We start from the raw sequence: 18156 nt of genomic DNA on the forward strand, positions 1-18156 counted from the left end.
ATGAAAACCATGTTACCAAGTTGTTGTTGATGGCTCTTGGGAGAAAACCTCGTGTTTTATTTCAGGTTTCACCATCTGCACAGGAGACAGGAGGACGCTGGAAGTGAAGCTGTATCTGGTGGCTATGTCAGTTTATGACACCAAAGTGTATTTATCTGATGGGAATATGTGTTTACTTAACAACGAGCAGCTGCCAAATGGAGTGCTGTGGGTAATTGTGCTGCAGATTTTAGCACTAATAAGGAAATAAGAGAGTAGGAAGGAACTTAACCCTCGCTGTGACGTTATCTCAGTCTCTCCCTCACACACAATTCTATTCCCATATATTCACCAAAAATCATCTGTGTGACAAACCACTACAGAAATGCAAAATTCTGGGAGTATTTTTGGAAAGTGCACTGGGTTTTCCTTGAAAAGGAACACACTGTCCACTGATTCTGCCAATTCACAGAACCTGACAATAACTCAGCACTGTAAAACAGAATTGTTTTTTGTTCTGCAGGTAAGAGGTAAAGGTAGTGGTAATTTTCTTCAGGTTTTTTTTTTTTCTCTAGTCCTTCAGGGCATATAATAACACTCTTGTTCACATCTGTGTGAAGAAAAAAACCTGCTCTGTGCTTCAGGTTATGCCATATTCCATAGAGTTCAAAGACTCACAGACTGCTTTGGGCTGGGAGGGACCCTAAATATCAACCCATTCCAGCCCTTTGCCATGGGCAGGGACACCTTCCAATAGACCAGGTTGTTTCAAGTCCCTGAACACTTGCAAGGATGGGGCAGCCACAGCTCCTCTGGGCAACCTGTCCCAGGGCCTCACCAGTCTCACAGGGAAAAATTTCTTCCCAATATTCCATCTATCCCTGCCCTCTGGCATTAGGAAGCCAATGAGTGCCTTGTTCTGACACTCTAGGCACTTCTCCAAAGTCCCTCTCTAGTTTTTTTGGAGCCCCTTTAGGTCCTGCAAGGGGCTCTGAGGTCTCCCCAAAGCCTTCTCTAAGCTGAACACCCCCAGCTCTCCCAGCCTGTGTCCAGAGCAGAGGGGCTGCAGCCCCTGGATCATCTCTGTGGCCTCCCCTGGGCTCACTGCACCAGCTCCTTGTCCTCCCTGGGGACAGCTGGGGACCCCAGAGAGCTGGAGACAGCTCTGCAGGTGGGGTCTCACCTGAGCAGAGCAGAGGGGCAGAATTCCCCCTTTACCTGCTGCCCATGCTGGGGGATCATGGACTGTGCTGGCTTTCTCTCTAAGGTTTCCATAGACAATTCCTTCTGCACTTCCTGGAGCTGTGAGCTGACTCTGAGAGGTCCCAGAAATGGGAGAAATCAGACACTTGGATAGAAAGGCCAAGAAAAATGGAATTCCAGCAGGAGTTCAGAGCTTTGCTCTGACACAGGAGCAGGGGCAGATCTCACACAAGCCATGGGCAGCACGGCCCCTCCTCACCTGACCAGGGGCAGGTCCCTGCTGCACTCCCTCTGGGCCAAGCAGTGCTCTTGCAAATGATTTCCAGACAAAGTTTGCAAGGGAAGGTGTCCTGGGAGCACTCCCCAACAGTGAATTAGATGTAGTTTTTGAAGCTGATGAAGCTGCTGAGCAAGTTGTTCTGTGCCAACTGGCCTCAGAACCTGGCAATGTAAATTGTGTTCAGGAACCATGAATACAGTCACAGACTCCTGTCTCTAATTTTATACAAAGCAAGGCATTATGGAGGCAATGCAGCATGACACAGTGTCAGTTTGATTACCAAAAAGAGAAACAGTGGTTTGATACATGCTTTTTTAAGCTGAGGTTTTTGAAGTCCTAAGAAATTGATAGAAATTTTCTCTGCTGTATTTCAGACCAGTTCAATCTCATATCAAGTGCCTAATTCTGGTGAGGGTGTCCATGTTTCAGCAGGGATAGAGTTAATTTTGCTGAGTTCTGTTGCCTGTCACAGTTCAGAGCATGAGCTTTCTCCCTTTGGTGGTTTTGTGGGAAGATTGCTCCCTTTTCCCCTAGCTTTAGGGTGGGTCTGCAGTTCAGCTCCCTGCGCCAGGCATCTGTGAACAGGACAGGAAGATTGACCTTCCCATCACTCTGTCACTTGTCCTTGTATTTCCACACCATCCCTTGGAATCTTGTATCAATATAAACGTCAGTTGCATCAGACTACAGAGAGCTTCTTGGTGTGAGAACAACTTCCAGAAGGGAAGTTAGATAAAAACTTTGAGCTAGTAGAGGCATAAATGAGGAACAGGAGCACTGATTGGGTCAAACTATTCTCATTTCCTTCTTTAGTCAATTACTGTCCTTCCCCACTCCTCCCTCCAGCAAACCCCATTTTTTTTGATAAAGTCACATACCCTTTTGTGAAAAATGTGTATTTTATGACTGGCTTTTTGCAAATATTGAAATGAATATTATATGTTTTGTGTTAGAAAGTAATGCTGTATTAATTCTCTTAAGTAGTGTGGTAAATATTGGTTTAGGTTATAAAAAAATGTTAAAATAGAAACTATGCTATGTAGGATACTTTTTTAAAGAGAAGACTTGCAGTGAGATAGCAGCCACAGGACACCTAAATCTTTCAGAGAAAAAGAATTTATTGCCCCCTTATCAGAAGAAATTTACTTCTTCCCTCCTCGAGGGCACCGTTAGGATTCAGAGGAAGAAGCTGACACTGACCAGACAGAATCCTGTGTTTGAATGGAATTTATGCATCATGTATGAGATGTATGAATAGGCTATTGTTTTTAAGGGTTAATCTTCTGTTAATGTGTGTCCTTTTTCAGGCTTGTGCTGCCCAGAAAAAGGTACCCGGACATCTGTAACTCTTTGTTTCTATTGTCTCATATTGTCTTAATTCAAATTGTCCAAACTATTATTACTCTAATTGTATTACTATTTTTATAACCATTTTATTACTATTAAATTTTTAAAATTTTAAAAACAAGCGATTGGCGTTTTTCACACTTTTCCTTTTCCAGAGATGCAATGCTTCTGTCCTCAAGTGTTCTTCCCCCAGTCTATGCTTTTTCTCCCTCTTCCTCTCCCATGTCCTTTGGTTGCACTTTTCTCTGGTCCTAGCCCTGTGTTCCCAGATTGTTTGCTGTTCACTCAGCTGGGCAGCTGTCAGGTTCACCGGATTTTTGATCTGTTGACAGTGGTAGGAGCAGCCAAGAGAGATGCACTTCTCCCCTGTTCTTTCCCAGACTCTGGTCTTTGAGCACCTGGAGTAAAATGGTCTTCCCATGTCTAGGCTGGGAAAATGGAATTTATTTGGATTTCCTTAGGCTGTAAGACAAGCCTGAATGTAGCTCATTTGACTTCTGACAGTCTATTGCAAGACATTACACAATTTTGAAAAGTAATTTGAGATGTTCAGCTGTGAGAGTCCCAGAAGTGCTGTCCCAGAAGTACTGCAGGGGTTGCTGCGGGTTTTCTTTGTTATTCTTGGTGGCAGGGATGAAACACACACCAGGCAGAGCAGCCATGCCCACAGTGCACCACAGACACCCAGCCTGGTTCCCCGGACATTGCTGTGCACATGTGGCACACACATGTCCCAAACTGTGTCCCCCTTGCCCAGACCCCCCCACAGCCTCCCCCAGGGCCAGCAGGGAGTCACCAGTGACTCTCTTCCACCCCTCCATCCCAGCCCAGCCCCTCCTTCAGCTGCTGCCCTGCTTTGGTGTGAGGCACTTGGATCTCCACAGCCCAGTCTGGGGTTCACCCTTTTGCTCCAGGGGACTCCCTCAGACACTGGCAGGAGTGCCCAGCCCAGCCCTGCCTTGATCATGGCCTGGAAAGAAGAGGCTCTGTTTACCGGGGCATAGAGGGTGCCCCTCCATTATGGCCATTGAGTTGGGGTGACCCCATGGCCACCCAGGGCCCCCCTGGGCACCCCATGGCCCCCCAGAGCCCTGGGCAGGGGTGCAGTGGTACCACCCTCACCCAAATAAATAATAAATAATAAAATTATTATAAATAAATGCCAAATAAAAATAATAAAAGCAGACTTTGGTCCTGGCAGTACTGGCAGGGAGGGAACTGGTTGGTCCCTGAGGTGAAATAAGGCAGTTTAGGGGAATCCCTGGCAGGCAGAACCCTGGGGGAGCTCAGAAGATCTGGCAGGATGTGCCTCAGCTGTGCGTGGATGTTCTGCCTGCTCACCTGCTCCTCTCCTACCCCCAGTCACTGTGGTTTGGGCACCCATCCATCTGCACTGCAGTGAGCAGTGGGACAGGGGAGCAGCAGGCACGCCAGGACATCCTGAGCAGGGAGGGTGTCAGCCTTGGACCTGCTGGCAGCTGAGCCAGTGTGAGCACCTGGCTGTGGCAGGTGGGTAAAAGCCACCTGGGACCAGCAGGGCACGAGGAGCCTGGGCACTGGGACTGCCTGGAGGGGTCAGCTTGGTCTCACAGATCCTGAAAAGCTTCTGGGCTTGGAGCACAACTGGGGCCGTTGCTTAAAGGTGTGGTTGGACTACGGGTTTAAATGCAGCAAATGTCCCCTCCTGACCTGCCCTCTCTGGCCAGCAGGCTGTTATGTGAGCATGACACCCACTGAGCCACCTGTCACTGTTTGGGGACACTGTGATGTGGCAGCAACAGGGACAGCAGCAGGGCCATGCTCAGATGGGACAGGGACACAGTTGGGATAGGGACACTTGTCAGTAGATGGTGGCAGAGGTGAAGTTGAAGTACCCAGCCTTGAGAGGCCGTGGAACCACGGTGTGGGACGTGTTGCTCTGGGAGCTGCACGTTAAGGAACAGTGCTGTATTTCATCCCAGGAAGAAAAATGAGGAGATGGGAATGAGTAGACTGGAACAGGGTAGAATCAGCTGCTCCTTCACATAACCAAACCCAAGAGATAAAATTACATTAGTGTCGTAAGAGTCCAATATTACATCAACATCATCATTAATACTTCTTTCAGTGATGCTGCACCCAGCATGCCTGTGTCTGCCTTTAAAAAATACAAAATAACTAAAAAACCCCAAATAAGCCCCAGACACCCTTAACACTTTCTCTATACTCTCTCCCTTACTTTCATCTTTCCCCTGCTCCTTTCCCAGACAAAGCTCCTCCAAGATGCTGACTATGGAAAGCAACCCAGCGGTTCATTACCTGTTGACCACTGAGGCCACCCAACCATAGGCTGGGCTCGTCTCTCCCACCCCACCCTTCCACAGGATTTCCTGCAGACAGGGCAGGCTGTTCCCAGTCTCCAGTAACACAACCACCTGTCCTGGGCCTGGGAAACTCAGAGCTTTTTATAAAGAAGAGACTCGGCTTTCTCTGCAAAGCACCTTCTTCGTGCTGGCTGTCAGAGGTTAATGCATCCAATCTACACCTTCCCTGTATTTTCCTTCCTGTCTGCCAGCTGCTGGCGCCCTGGGAGCTGGAGGGGACCAGTAACTGTGAGAGGAGAAGACAAAGCCTTGTTGTAGTGAATCATGATTTTAAAAAGTTAAAGGTTTCAGCTGAGGGTTAGAACCAATTCATATTGATAGGAAAATTAATGCACAACCATCAGAGGTTTATGTCCAAAAAGGAGACAGAGGAGTCCTGTAACTCTAGTTGAATAAAGGGAGAGGCCATGGGGCATTCCCCTGGGGTCTCTCCAATTTTTGGAGGACGCAGCCTCCTTTTTATCCCAATTTCCCAGGCTGCATTTCCCTGTCTCTTTCCCCATTGCCTGAGGTACTGGAGAGGTAAAGACTTCCCTGAACGCCTGATATCAAAGATTCCCCTCTAATGTATAACCCTCCCATTTAATTTTTAATTCTTATGGAATTTAGGGGTTTTCTTCCCCACTGTTTCTTTCATCTTTCAATGTCATCTTTCAATGTCTAATTTCATTTATCAGCAAACCTAAATTTTTTTTGTAAAAGCGAATATCTGTTTCCTTTTATCAATCAGTGGAATCCTTCCCATTGTTTCTTTTATCTCCCAGTGCTTGTTTTATCTACCAGCAGACCCACAGCTTGTTTTAAAGATAAATCTGCTATTCCTCTCAATATTGGAGTTAAATACACCAACGATAAGTTAATGATTATTAGATGCTTAAGCTAAAGCTAATTGTTATATTATGAGCCCCCTTGAAGAAGAAAGTGAAGCAAGTGAACCGTTATAGGAACATATTGAAACCAGTACCAGAAACACCTGGACTCTGTGTTAGCCCATCATGAAGCAGGGGGGCTTGGATCGTGCCAGAGGGTCACAGAGACCTGATGAAAACCTTCCTGACTTCATCCCTGGGACCACTGACCCAGTTCGAGGGAAGAACTGTGCACACGAGAAAGACTAATGACCTCATTTTAATACAAAGGGGGGATGGGAGGTACTGGGGTTATGCAAATTCATCTGAAAAACGCCAATTGTTTTTAAAATTTTTAAAAGTTTAATAGTAATAAAATGGTCATAAAAATAGCAAAATAATTAGAGCAATAAAAATTTGGACAATTTGGATTAGGACAATATGAGACAATAGAAACAGAGGTACCTTTTTCTGGGCAAAAGAAACCCGAAAAAGGACCCATGTTAACAGAGGATTAACCCTTAAAAGCAATAGCCTGTTGCACATTCATACTCTTCATGCATGATGCATGAATTCCATTCAAATACAGGATTCTGTCTGGTCAGTGTCAGCTTCTTCCTCTGAATTCTGATGGCATCTTCAGGGCTGAGCAAGGTGGAAAGAAGTTAATTTCTTCTGATAAGAGGGAAATTTTTTTTTTTTTTTCTGAAAGATTTAGGTGTCTGGTGGCTTCTATCTTGCTGCGAGTCCTTTCTTTAAAAAAGTATCTTACATAGTATAGTTCCTATTTTAACATCTTTTTATAACCTAAAACTATATTCAACACACTACTTTAAGAGAATTAATACAGCATTACTTTCTATCATAACACATATAATATTGATTTTAATATTTGCGAAAAGCCAATCATAAAATATGCATTTTTCACATGGATAATATTGGGAAATAAATAGAAGGCAAAAATCCTTGTAGGGAGTGGTCACGCATTTTGGGAACAACCCCGTCCCTGCCGCCCCCTGGTGTAATAAACACACAGCTTCCTAACTTGGACTAGTTAGATAGCCTTTGTCCATGAGTTTCAGTTTTAATGATTCAGCAGGGCAGAGTGGTTTGAGAGAGAAAAATGTGTAGAGGTGGAAGCTTTTCTGGGCACTGATAAAAGGGCAAATGGGGCTGGTGCTCTGCCCTCGGACCCTGGAATTAACACGGAGGAACTGGAGGGGCCAGAAATCCAAAGGCAACAGGGGCCTGGGAGACACATGGGGCGATTCAGAAACAAAAAATGTAGCTAGGTCGCAATATTCCATTGAAATGGTCCAAGAAAAAAGGTGAAGGGCTGCCCCGGAGGTTTGGCTGGGTTTTTGTGAATTTCTGGGTTTATAAGAAGCCGTTTGCCGGTTTTCCTGTAGCCTGAAAGGAACGAGGCATTTGTGCTTAGAAAGAAACTGTGGGTCTGCTGGTGGGTAAAACTAGCACTGAGACATAAAAGGAACAGTGGGAAGAATTCTACTGATTGGTGAATGGAATGAGAGGGATTTGTCTTTACAAACAAACTGTAGGTCTGCTGATAAATGAAATTGGATACTGAGAGATGAAAGAAACAATGGGAAGAACTGTAAATTCCATAGGAATTCCACTGATTGATACAAGGAAAAGACAAAGAGGTGGAGGGAGGGGAGTTAAATTAGAAGAGGGTCTTAGGTATCGGGCGTTTCAGGAATTCGGTACCTCACAAGTACCTCAGGCAATGGGGAAAGAGAGAAGGAAATGTGGCCGGGAAATTAGGATAAAAAGAAGGCTGCATCCTCCAAAAATTAGAGAGACTCCATGGAAAATGCCCCATGGCCTCTCTCTTTATTCGACTAAAGTTACAGGACTCCTCTGTCTCCTTTTTGAACATAAACCTCTGGTGTTTGTGGATTATTTTCCTGACAGGCCTGACCGCTGGGAGCTCAGAATGAGCCCATCTGGTGCCAAACCACCGGCACCGGCTCCAGCCGGACCCTCTGCCCGCAGCGTGCTGCCACGGCCACTCCTGTGTGCTGGAATCCTGGGCTGCTCTGGTTTTCTTGCACTGCAACTGGGCTCAATTCTTGCTTTGTTTTCTGGCCGTTTGGTGAGGGGGAGGGCGGGTTAGGTTTAGGGCAGTGTCCCCCCAGTGCGGTCACCCGGCAGCCCCTGCTGCCCGTGAGTGCCTGGCCTCGGCCGAGCCGCCCCACAGCGCCCCCTGCAGCCGCGGGGGAATCAGCGCACCCGCTCTGCCCGCCCGGAGCCACCCGCGCCCCTGCCGGCTGTGCCCGGAACTGCAGCACAGGGGAAACGGCTTCAACAGAGGAAGATGTCAAAAATAGGTTAGCAACTGTTGGAAAATGGTTGATAATTGTAAAGCACATACTGGTAGTTTGGTTATTATATTGTAAAAGGGGTTAAAAGGGTAGTTATAAGAAATACAGTACTCAATGTACTGTATTACACCTAAGTAAGTGCACCACACCCCAAGTAAAACAAGCCAGCCTGGACAGAATGGCCAATCAAGCACCTTAAACCTTCATGCTAATGAAGGATTCTGACAAAAAGCAATCCAAAGGGACTAAAAACAGGATAAAAAGGGCATCTGACCCAGGGAATCTGTGCTGCTCCACCTGGAACATTGGGGACATCACTGCTCAAGCAAACCCAGTGCCAGCGCTGTAGCATCTTCGATGGGAATGCTCCTGTTCGGGCCACAAGCCCCCTTGCTTTAGGCCTTTTCTTTTTTATAATATATGCTGAAATCACTTTTAGTACTGGGAGTTTGGTCCTGTTTTTTAATAAAGAGACTTTATGGGGTTTTCTGGTTTTGTTTGGTGTTGCTGCTGATGTTGTTTGTTATAGATACATATTATAATACTGGCTTTTTGCAAATGTTAACACGGATTTTATATGCATGGTGTTAAAATAACTTTGCTAAAAAGATGTAGTTTTTATTTCTGTTGTTAATTAAGCTTAGACATAGTAGTGAAATAGCTGATATAAGTATGCTTGTGTTAAATGCCTGCTTGGATGGGATGACATCCAATAAACATAGGATGAGGACACCTGTACAGATATGCCAACCATCAGCACCCATCATCTGAAGACACTGTGGACCAAGACCCAAAACTGAACCCAGGAATACACAAGCTCTAAAAAGGCGGATCCAAGGAGGAGCCAAACAATTTTTGGAACATGTAAACTAGTTTGGAGGGAAAGTTTACTCTGCATAAGAGTCTATGAATATACAACAGGCCGATGTAATGGAAAAGGTGTTTAAGGGGTATCCCCAAAGAGAACAATGTGCTCTTGACTGAATGTCAAGATGCACCCTAACAACCTTTGCTCCATAGTCCTTGTCCCCTATTGCCCTTTATTAAACTTTTTCAATTTTCACAGGAGAGTGAATGTGCTTTTTCACATTGTTGTTTGTTTGCCTAGTTATACATACACATACTAGTAAAGAAGTGTATGTATATCACTCTTCCCATATCTTTGCCTGAAAGCCCTTTGATTTCAGAGTTAAAATAATTTGGAGGGAAGGGGTTCACATTTTCCCTTTCAGGGGAGGTTCCTGCCTTCCTGGGTGGACACCTGGCTTTCAAAGCAAGACACCTCCCATGACACAGCTTCACAGCAGTCCCTCGAGTCTTTGATTCCTATTCTCTGTTTGGGGGGGCTGTTCCTGGCATCCAGCATTGCAGGATGGGAGGTGGGACAAGCCAGACATCTGGCAGATCTGAAGCTGGAGTGGCTTTTCCTGGGTTGGGTAGATTTTTAACTGCTTTGGGTTATGACTGATAACTGAGGCCATCAGAAATGCCAGTCCCAGGTGTCCATTCATGTCTGCAGAAGGAGGGGCTCAGCACCCATCCTGGGCAGGACTGGCCATCCCTAGCCCTGGTCAGTGGCAAAGCTGGTGCCATGTCACCCAGCCCCACTTCTCCCTGCAGCCCTCCCTGGGGAGAGCTTCCTCCCTCCCATCCAACCGCTTTGTGAACTGGGTGCTGAACCTCCACCAGGAGGGACAACAAACAGGGTGAGACTGGCTATGCAGGGACCCAGGAGTGGGATGCAGGGCTGGGAGAGGGACAGTCTGGGGGAAACATTTTTTCCCTCTTGGAAACATAATTTTGAGGCTAGATGATTGCATCCTGTAGGCGAAGCTCTGAGTCATTCTGTGGGAAATTTAACTCACCCTCTGCAAACCAGCCACAGAGCTGCTTGGTAAGGGCTTTATTGGGCAAAGCTGGCTCCAGCAGGAGGGGAAGCAAATCCCACCCATTCCCAGGGAACAGGGCTCACTGTGTCCTGCTCTGGGCCTTGTTCACCTTCCAGCAGGAGTCTCCTGGTGCAGAGGGTTTGCAGCTTGGTTCTGTGAGCCCAGCAAAACCTCCCTGTGTCCAGGCAGGGAGCAGGGGCCCAGATGGATCTGCCAGCACCCCTGTGCTGTCAGGACTCTTGAGGCAGGACAAGAAGGGGGGCTCACACCCGTAGGGTCCAGGCACCTCATCTCCTGGCCTCCCTCAGCCCCAGTGCCGGAGTTTAGCTCGGCTCTCCTTGGAGTGGCCCTCGGGCGTTGGCGCTGCCAGGGAGAGGAGGTTCTCGGGCTCCAGGACAAACATGCCATACAGGTTCCAGAGCAGCATGGCCAGGAGTGGCAGGAAGGTCATGCTGAAGCCGAAGGCTCGGAAGGAGCGGCCGATAGCATAGGACATCCAGAAAATCAACCTGGAGAAGGCAGAGGGTGTGGGCTGAGCCAAGCTAATGCTATGGGGCTGGCACTCAGTGGTTCTGACCAGTGAGGATTTGCCAGGCATGGCTGCTGTAGGAAGAGGAACCCTTCCTGGCTCTGGTGAGCTGGGTGAGGTGCTGCCAGAGTGGGAGCTTACTCCAAGGCACAGTGTTGGCTGGCACTGACAGAGCCCAACAGCAGCCTGGGGTGAAGGAGCCACTTACCTGGAGATGGCGAAGAGCCCTGTGAGCAGTGGGATGAGCTTGAGGAGCTCCTGTGGGAGGTAGGTGGCCAGCACGGCCATGTTGAAGAAGTAGAGGATGAAGAGGTGGACAGACTGGGAGACGTAAGTGCGGTGGATCTCCACCTCCTGGTGGAGCTCTCCAAAGGGCTCCAGGGCAGAGGAGCAGAGGCGGGAGATGCCGCTGACGATCATTCCTGAGGGACAGAGAGAGGGACTCAGTGCATGCCCAGAGGAGCCACGGTGGGGTTTGGGGAGCACCAGGAGGGGAGAAAAGCTCCCATCTGCTGCTCTTGGTGGGAGGAACAGAGCCACAAATAGCTCAGCCCAGCTCTGCTCCAGCAGCCCCAGGGCTCATGCAGCCCAGAGGAGGAGCAAAGAGTTCATACACAGCCCATGGCTCACCCAATACGATGGGGAAGGTGGCGAAGGTGGCACAGCGCAATGTGTAGACCAGGCGGGCGCTGACGTTGGGCAGCAGTGGGGCATCGAAGGGCAAGAAGATGTAGGCTCCATAGATGAGGCAAGGGCAGAGGAGCAGGGCCCCTGCCACTGATGCCACGGCTTTGAGGTTATCAGTGCCACAGTCCCTGGCACACGGGCACTGTGACCCCTCAGCCGGGGGCTTGGTCATGCGCCCCTCAAAGCCCAGTGGGTTCCGGTAGCGCGAGGGGCCGAGGGGGAGGAAGACCTGCTTGTGGTGGAGGCTGCTGGGTCTGTCACTGGGGGGGACACTGGGGGGAACATCCCCCCTGCCCCCCTCCCGGGGCCATGGGGTCGGGTGCTGCTTCTGCTTGAAGGGGCTCTGCTCGATGCACTGCGGGTCAATGGGCACAAAGACGTGGGCTGCCATCACGGGCAGCTGAGGGACTTCCTCATCTTCGGCCTCGACTGTGGGGCAGGTGGGAACAGCTTCCTCTGGGTCTTCATGGCCCCCCTCAGGACTCGAGCGCTTCTTTGTCTCCACGAGCTCTGGCTGGCCCCGGGCACTGTGCTGACTCCGCTCCCATGGCAGGGTGGCATCAGGGTCCCCCAGGTGCTCATCTGGGGCTGGTGGCACCTTGTCCAGGGCCACCTTCCCCAGCTCCAGCAGAGTCACCTCCTCAGGGGGCAGGACAGGGTCTGCAGCAGCCATGAGAGTGTCCAGTTCCACACTGCCAGGGATGCAGCTGGGGGCTGGTAACACTGCTGCCTGCACTTGGGGTGTTCAGAGGGGACAAAGTTACTGTCCTTTCTGCTTTCACCCTGGACCAGGAGAAAGGAGACAGATCAATTTACATCAGAAATGAGAGGTTTGGGGTCACGTTCACAGCCCCAGTTACAAAGTGGGAGCAAACTGGCACCCCTGGAGCCCCCACCTGTCCTTGCACTAGGAGGAGAAAGCAGTGCCTGGTGTTCCCATGCTCCAGCCCCTGGCAGCGGGGTCAGCTACTGTCCTGGGAGGGGTGAACCCTGGAGGTGCAGGTCTGGCTGCAAAACGGGGTAGCCTGGGAATTACTTCCCCTGCTGAACAAACATCCTGGGGGTTCTGGCAGGGCACAGCCCAGATGATACAACTGGCTCCTCAGTGGCTCTCTCCTGGGCCAGGACCAGCCAAGCCCTGGGGAGAGGTGACCTGGCTGCTTCCCAAAACCATGGCAACAGCCAGCACGGGCCAGGTTTGCTGCCTCTTGTAGCTGAGACTGATGTGGGGTGGGCAAAAGGTGCTGCTGGGTGCCCTTCCATGGGTGCAGGAGGTACAGGCAGAGCTCCCATGTTGTTACCCTTTAGGGGAACCCTGTCTCTTGCCCTGTCCCGGGTGTCCCACCCGTCTCCTGCAATGAACATCGCTCCTCCACTCCTCTCAGCACATTCATCCCTGCACCCTCAGGAGCCCCGGCCTGGCCACAGGCGTGGGAAAACTGAGGCATGGAGCCGCTCGAGGCTTCCTCCGAGCTCCACATACGGAAGTAGGGCTGAAAAAGCTTTCTGAGCCTCCCGCACCTCCAGCACCCGATCCCGGTCCCCAGCCCCTCTCGCAGCCCCCAGCCCCGCTCCCCCCGCGGCAGCACCTCCCCTGGCTGCAGCACTCACTCGGGCACAGGCGGGGGACCATGGGGGCCAGGGGCAGCTCTGCGGGACCCTGCGGGATTCCAACACTCTCCCGGCCGCCTCTCCACCTCAAACCTGCCGAACCGGCTCAGGTGGGGCGAGTGGAGGGGCGGGCGCTCCGCCTGTCCCAGCTCGGCCTGGCCCGCGGGGCTCGGCGGAGGGCACGGGCCAGCCCCGGCGCTGTCCCCCGTGGCAGGCCGAGGACCCCCGGGTCCCTGTCCGGGCCGTTCTGGGTATGCCAGGTTAAAGAGCTCTCAGAACACACACACAGCCGTTTAAAAAGGAGGCAGGGAAGTCAGACCCTGTGTATTGTGCGAGGGTGCGAGGTGGAGTTTTCCACAAATCAATCGCACAAAGCGTAACACGAAGTTACATCTTTTAAACGGTAAAATTTACATTAACCCGTCTAATACACATCCCTGCCCACCTAAAGAATATTTATGTAGCGTGACCTAACACAATGCTACTAATATAAATTTTTTCTTTTATTTAATTGAGCAACTTTTCTTACAGAAGTTACGTGCCGGCATAGTTATGTTTACAAAAGGTGAGAAGGTTCAGCTTGTAGACACCACTGGCGGAGCCGCGGCCCCGCAGGACCCGCCCGAGTGCCTGGGCGGTCCCTCGGGACCCCCAGCACAGCGGGATCCCAGAGCAGGGAGGGATTCCTGCGCCCTTGACTCCGCTCCCGGCCCCACACCACGGGGCGGGAGGGGTTCTGCTCCAGCTCTCGATCCGGGAAGGGGGACCCTGGAAAAGGGGACCCCGGCCCGCCGGGCCTGCCCTGGCCCTGGGCCCGCCCTGGCCCTCGGCCCGGCCGGCTGAGGCGGCCGCCGCCATGTTGCCAGCACTAAGTGCGGGCCTCTCGCGCGGCTCGGTTCTCGCGAGGCGAGGTCGCCCCCGCCGCCGCCCTACCCGCCCGGCGCGGCGCCGCCGCGGGAAATCTCGCGAGAGCAGCGAGGGACAGGGGGCAGCGATGGCGGCCGAGCGGGCCCGGGGGCGGCGGCGGCGGCGGCGCGGGCGGTGCTGAGGGGCCGCGGGGCCGGGCCGGGCCCGCCGCGGGCGCCATGAGCCAGGGTGGCGGGGCCGCCGGCGAGAGCGGCGAGCCGGAGGCCAAGGTGCTGCACACCAAGCGGCTGTACCGGTGAGGAGAGGGGCCGGAGGGGCCAGAGGGGATGGAGTGGCCGAGAAGGGGAGGGAGCCGAGGGACGCCGGTGTCGGGAAGGGGCCGGGGCGGCTCCAGATGAGGCTAGGGAGGGCCAGTGCGGAGGGGGTCGGGGGGTTACTCAGGAGGACGGGGAAGGATCTGGGGAGGGAGGGTAACAGGGGGTGCTCGAGGAGAGCAGAGGGAGAATGGGGCTGGGCAGGGTCCGGCGGGTACTGGGGGTGACGGGAGGGAAGGGGATCGGGGCGGGGGAGGTTGGGCCAGGCTGGGGAGGACCAGGGTGAAGGAGTTGGCGAGATATAGGGAGGATGGAAGGAAAGGAGATGGGGGAGTTGTCAGTGAAGGATTCCGTGAGTGGGGAAGGAGATGGTGGAATTGAGGTAACAGCAGGATGGACGGAGTGAGGGGAGCTCTTGAATCCAGGGGAGACTGGGGGAACGAGGGTGAAGGGATGTTCAGAGAAGATTGGGAAAGGAGATGGTGGAACTTAGGGAAGATTGAAGTGAAGTTGTGGGGAAATCCAGGGAAAGGATGCAGTGCAAAGGGAGAGGAGAAGGAGGAGGTTTAGGGAAGACCAGGGAAAGGGAATGTGGGGAAGGGAGTTGTATGAGATCCAGGGGGGATAAGCAATACATTCAGGGGTTCCACTGGGGAAAAGGAGTTTGGTGGCTCCAGGGCAGATTAATCAGACCAAGGGACTGTGGGAGATCCAGGCCAGATGGGAGAATGCAGAGATGGGGGAGGGAGATAGGTGAGAGAGCAGGAAGGGGGTCAGGGGTAAGGGGACACCCAGGATGATAAGGACATGGGAGGTGGAAAAAGGAGTTCTGTGGGGTTCAGGGAGAATGATGAGGACTGAGTAGAAAGGATTTGTTGGGATACAATGGGATAAGGGTGAGATGTGGGGTCATCCAAGGAGAGGGGGGTTGAAGAGAGTGTTCCTTCCTTTGGTAGTGGGCAGGGATTATGTGAGAAGTGCTGGAGAAGAGGATGTGATGAGCAGGAGTGTGAGCTGGGCACTTTGCTGCTGTGTAGAGGGTAGGACAACTCCAGCTGCAGATCTTTCCAGTTAAGCACTCCCTGGGACTCTGGTCCCACATGTCCACACCATGCATTGGAAATGGCATCAAAGAACAGGACTGGGGCACTCCTGCTGGCCTTGGTGAGCTCAGGCCCCCTCTGCTCTGCTCCTGACTTGTTTTGTGAGGGCAGCCCAGAAATTGTTCCCTTCTGGCTCAGGTTCCCTGTCAGTACAACAGATCCACAGGAGTTCCAGCAGCAGCTCTGGGTCTCAAAGATGAGCAAAGCAATGAAGACAAGAGATGAATTTTACATGGGGGTCCCTTTCTTTTTGTCTTGATGACATTGGCTGTGTCCTTGCACTTCGTGGTTCCTCACTGCCCTCCTCTACAGCCGAGCAGGGTTTTGCCTCCTGCTGGGGCACTGGCTGATCCATGCCTAGGAATCCCCTCCAGTAACTGCAGGTTTGGGGGTTGGTTATTTTGTGCTCGGTGCAAGCACGTTGCTGCGCTTTGGGGGTTCAGTGGGTTGTTTTATTGGTGTGAGGTCAGAAATGGGGCTCAGTGTGATGGAGGTATGGGCTGCACAGTCCTGCCCAGAGCACCTCAGGCTGGGGAGCTCTGTGTCTGCTGCTGGCACGCTGAGACACCTGCAGTGATCTCCACCATGTCAGATGGAGGCTGAGCTGGAGCAGCAGAGCACCGTGCCTGCACAAGGAGTGTGGGACAGGCCTGGAGAGGATGTGCAGGATGTGTGTGCTTCTGCCTGCAAAACAGAACATGTTTTGTTGAAGCTATCCTTGTTGTGGTTCCAGACCTGTTTTGCTTTGCTTTCCTGGTGCTGCTCAGCTCATCTGTCAAGTGGAACCTCACGTTCTGCTGCAGCCGGAGAACAGCCTGTGGCCAGATGAGGGATTGTCATCCTTGCAAGGGAGGGGTTATTTTCTATTTGAATTTTTGTAGCAGAATAAGATGTGTGGTTGCTCTAGAGCATTTTTACAGCAGAAGAAGAACCACCTCCTCCTGCAGGGACAGCTCTTCTTTAGTGGGGAGGAAGCCTTGTGATTTTAGCACAGGATTTATAGTGCCTGCAGTGGCCACAAATTTCTGTCTCTGTAGCTGACAGTTCTCTGAGCAGGTTCCCATCTTAACAGTCTCCTGTCAGTTCTCTGTTTCAGCCAGAAGTGGGAATTTCCTGCCCCCCAAGCAGCCCGTTGTGTGCTGACTGTGGCCCGAGAGCTCATGACTGTCACACTAAGTGGCGCCTTTGAGTCACAGATGCGTGAATGCCACAGTCCCAGCTCTAAACGGCAGTCCCATGGGATCAGCCTGTTGTTGCTTGTGGGAGCTGAGCTCAGGTCTCCAAGGTCCTTGGCAGCATGTTGGCTGTCACAGTGTCCTTTCAGAGGTGAGGGTGTCCATTGCTTCTCATAGGGTGCTCTTTGATCTTTTCTAAGTCTTCCTGGATTGACAGTTCCCAGGTTTCACCTTGGAATGTGGCAGCTGCATTATCATGGGTGTGCTTTTACAATGCATGTTGTAGCATAAGGTGCCCAGGTTTATTTTACAGGTTTCTGGGTAACCATTTGCTCGTGGACTCAGTGCTGCTGTTGCTGTGTAGAGCCTGTTCCAGGCAGTGTGATTTGTGGACTGACACATGCCAGAGCACAGCTAAATGACTTGCAGGTCTTTTCTCTTAATAATGTCTTACTCCTCAGACACTGTGGCTCTTAGTGATGTCCTAAATAAAGAAACAGAGGGGACAAATAATTCTTCCTGCTGTCCTGCTCCATCCCAGACTGTTAATCACATGGAGGAAAAGGGACAGATCAGTGTCTGTATGGCTCGAGAGGACTTGGCATTGGCCTGTTTCCACCCTGCTTGGCACCATGTGCTGTATTTGTTTCTTTTAATAGATTGGCATCTGATGGGTCTCCTTTGTGGCTCTGGTATGCTGTCTGAAAGCAATGTTTAAACACAGCAGGTGAAAAAATAGGGTCCTGGGACAGGATTTGTGCTCTTAACTGCTAGGGAAAGTTCAACCCGTGGTCTTGGGCCAGTGAGGGCACAGACTCTAAAGTGCATTTCCAGCAGTGCATGGTCCATAGCACCTGTGCTGGTGTTTCCCAGCATTTCTGGAGTGAGGCTGGCTCCTGTCCCTTTTGTCCTCACTGAACCCTCTTTCCTCAGCACCACAGATGTGGGATCCTGGCAGAGAATTGCCAGCTGTCACAGATTCTGCTTTGCTCCTGCCTCCTTCTCTTCCAGAAGCACCATAGGGCCTGTGTGGATGTGGACAAGGCAGTGTTTAAGCTGGGGCCTCCCTTAGGGCTGATGAACCACATCCCAGTGTGTCAGCCTTGCTGCTCTCTGCTCATGAGCTCTGTTTCTTTACAAACACTGAAAGAACACCAGAAATACCAAGTGTGTGCACGTCCCATCCATGGGCTGTTGTTGAAAATTAGGTTGTACGGCAGATGCCCTCTGGGCCACCTTGAGGGGAAGGTGATATCCTTCTGTCCCCAGAAGGAAACTTTTCTGTACTTCTCATTTGGCAGGCTACTGGGGTCATTTCCCACACTGGCTGTCATAGACACATGCACTTGTTTCAGACACACACAGATGAGATTTGTTGCTCACAGAATGTTTCTTTACAGCTGCTTTACTGCCTTTGTCAGGAATCATGATTGTAGTTTTCCTCTAGTTCTCTCTGGGAATTAAATGAACCAGCAGTTCCTCTTTCCTCTGGTCACCCTTTGCAGAGGAAGCCAGTCAGCTCCTGGTGTGCTGGAAGGGACTTTGAGAGCCACAGCTAGGACAGCAGTCCCAGGCTGCAGTAAGGAGATGTGCATTGCCTGTACTTTGTGGGGTTC

The 18156-nt window shown here is 51.4% G+C and overlaps 2 protein-coding genes across 2 annotated transcripts in view; one reads left to right on the forward strand and one right to left on the reverse strand.

Annotated features, from left to right (window-relative positions):
* Positions 1-10253: 10253 nt before the first annotated feature.
* TMEM79 (transmembrane protein 79) lies at positions 10254-13201 on the reverse strand. The gene is made up of 4 exons (XM_009099169.4): positions 13082-13201; positions 11414-12253; positions 10992-11205; positions 10254-10763 (listed from the first exon to the last, which is right to left on the reverse strand). The coding sequence occupies exons 2-4, from the start codon at positions 12141-12143 to the stop codon at positions 10559-10561; spliced, it is 1149 nt and encodes a 382-aa protein (XP_009097417.1). The 5' UTR covers positions 12144-12253; positions 13082-13201; the 3' UTR covers positions 10254-10558.
* An 843-nt stretch (positions 13202-14044) lies between these two features.
* Positions 14045-18156, forward strand: part of SMG5 (SMG5 nonsense mediated mRNA decay factor) — a 30676-nt gene continuing 26564 nt past the window's right edge. Inside the window, exon 1 of the mRNA XM_018924336.3 lies at positions 14045-14243. Coding sequence (XP_018779881.3) covers positions 14167-14243 — 77 coding nt within the window. The 5' untranslated portion in view covers positions 14045-14166. The remainder of the gene's footprint in view (positions 14244-18156) is intronic.

Source organism: Serinus canaria, chromosome 25, assembly GCF_022539315.1.
Source record: "Serinus canaria isolate serCan28SL12 chromosome 25, serCan2020, whole genome shotgun sequence".
Classification (NCBI taxonomy): domain Eukaryota; kingdom Metazoa; phylum Chordata; class Aves; order Passeriformes; family Fringillidae; genus Serinus; species Serinus canaria.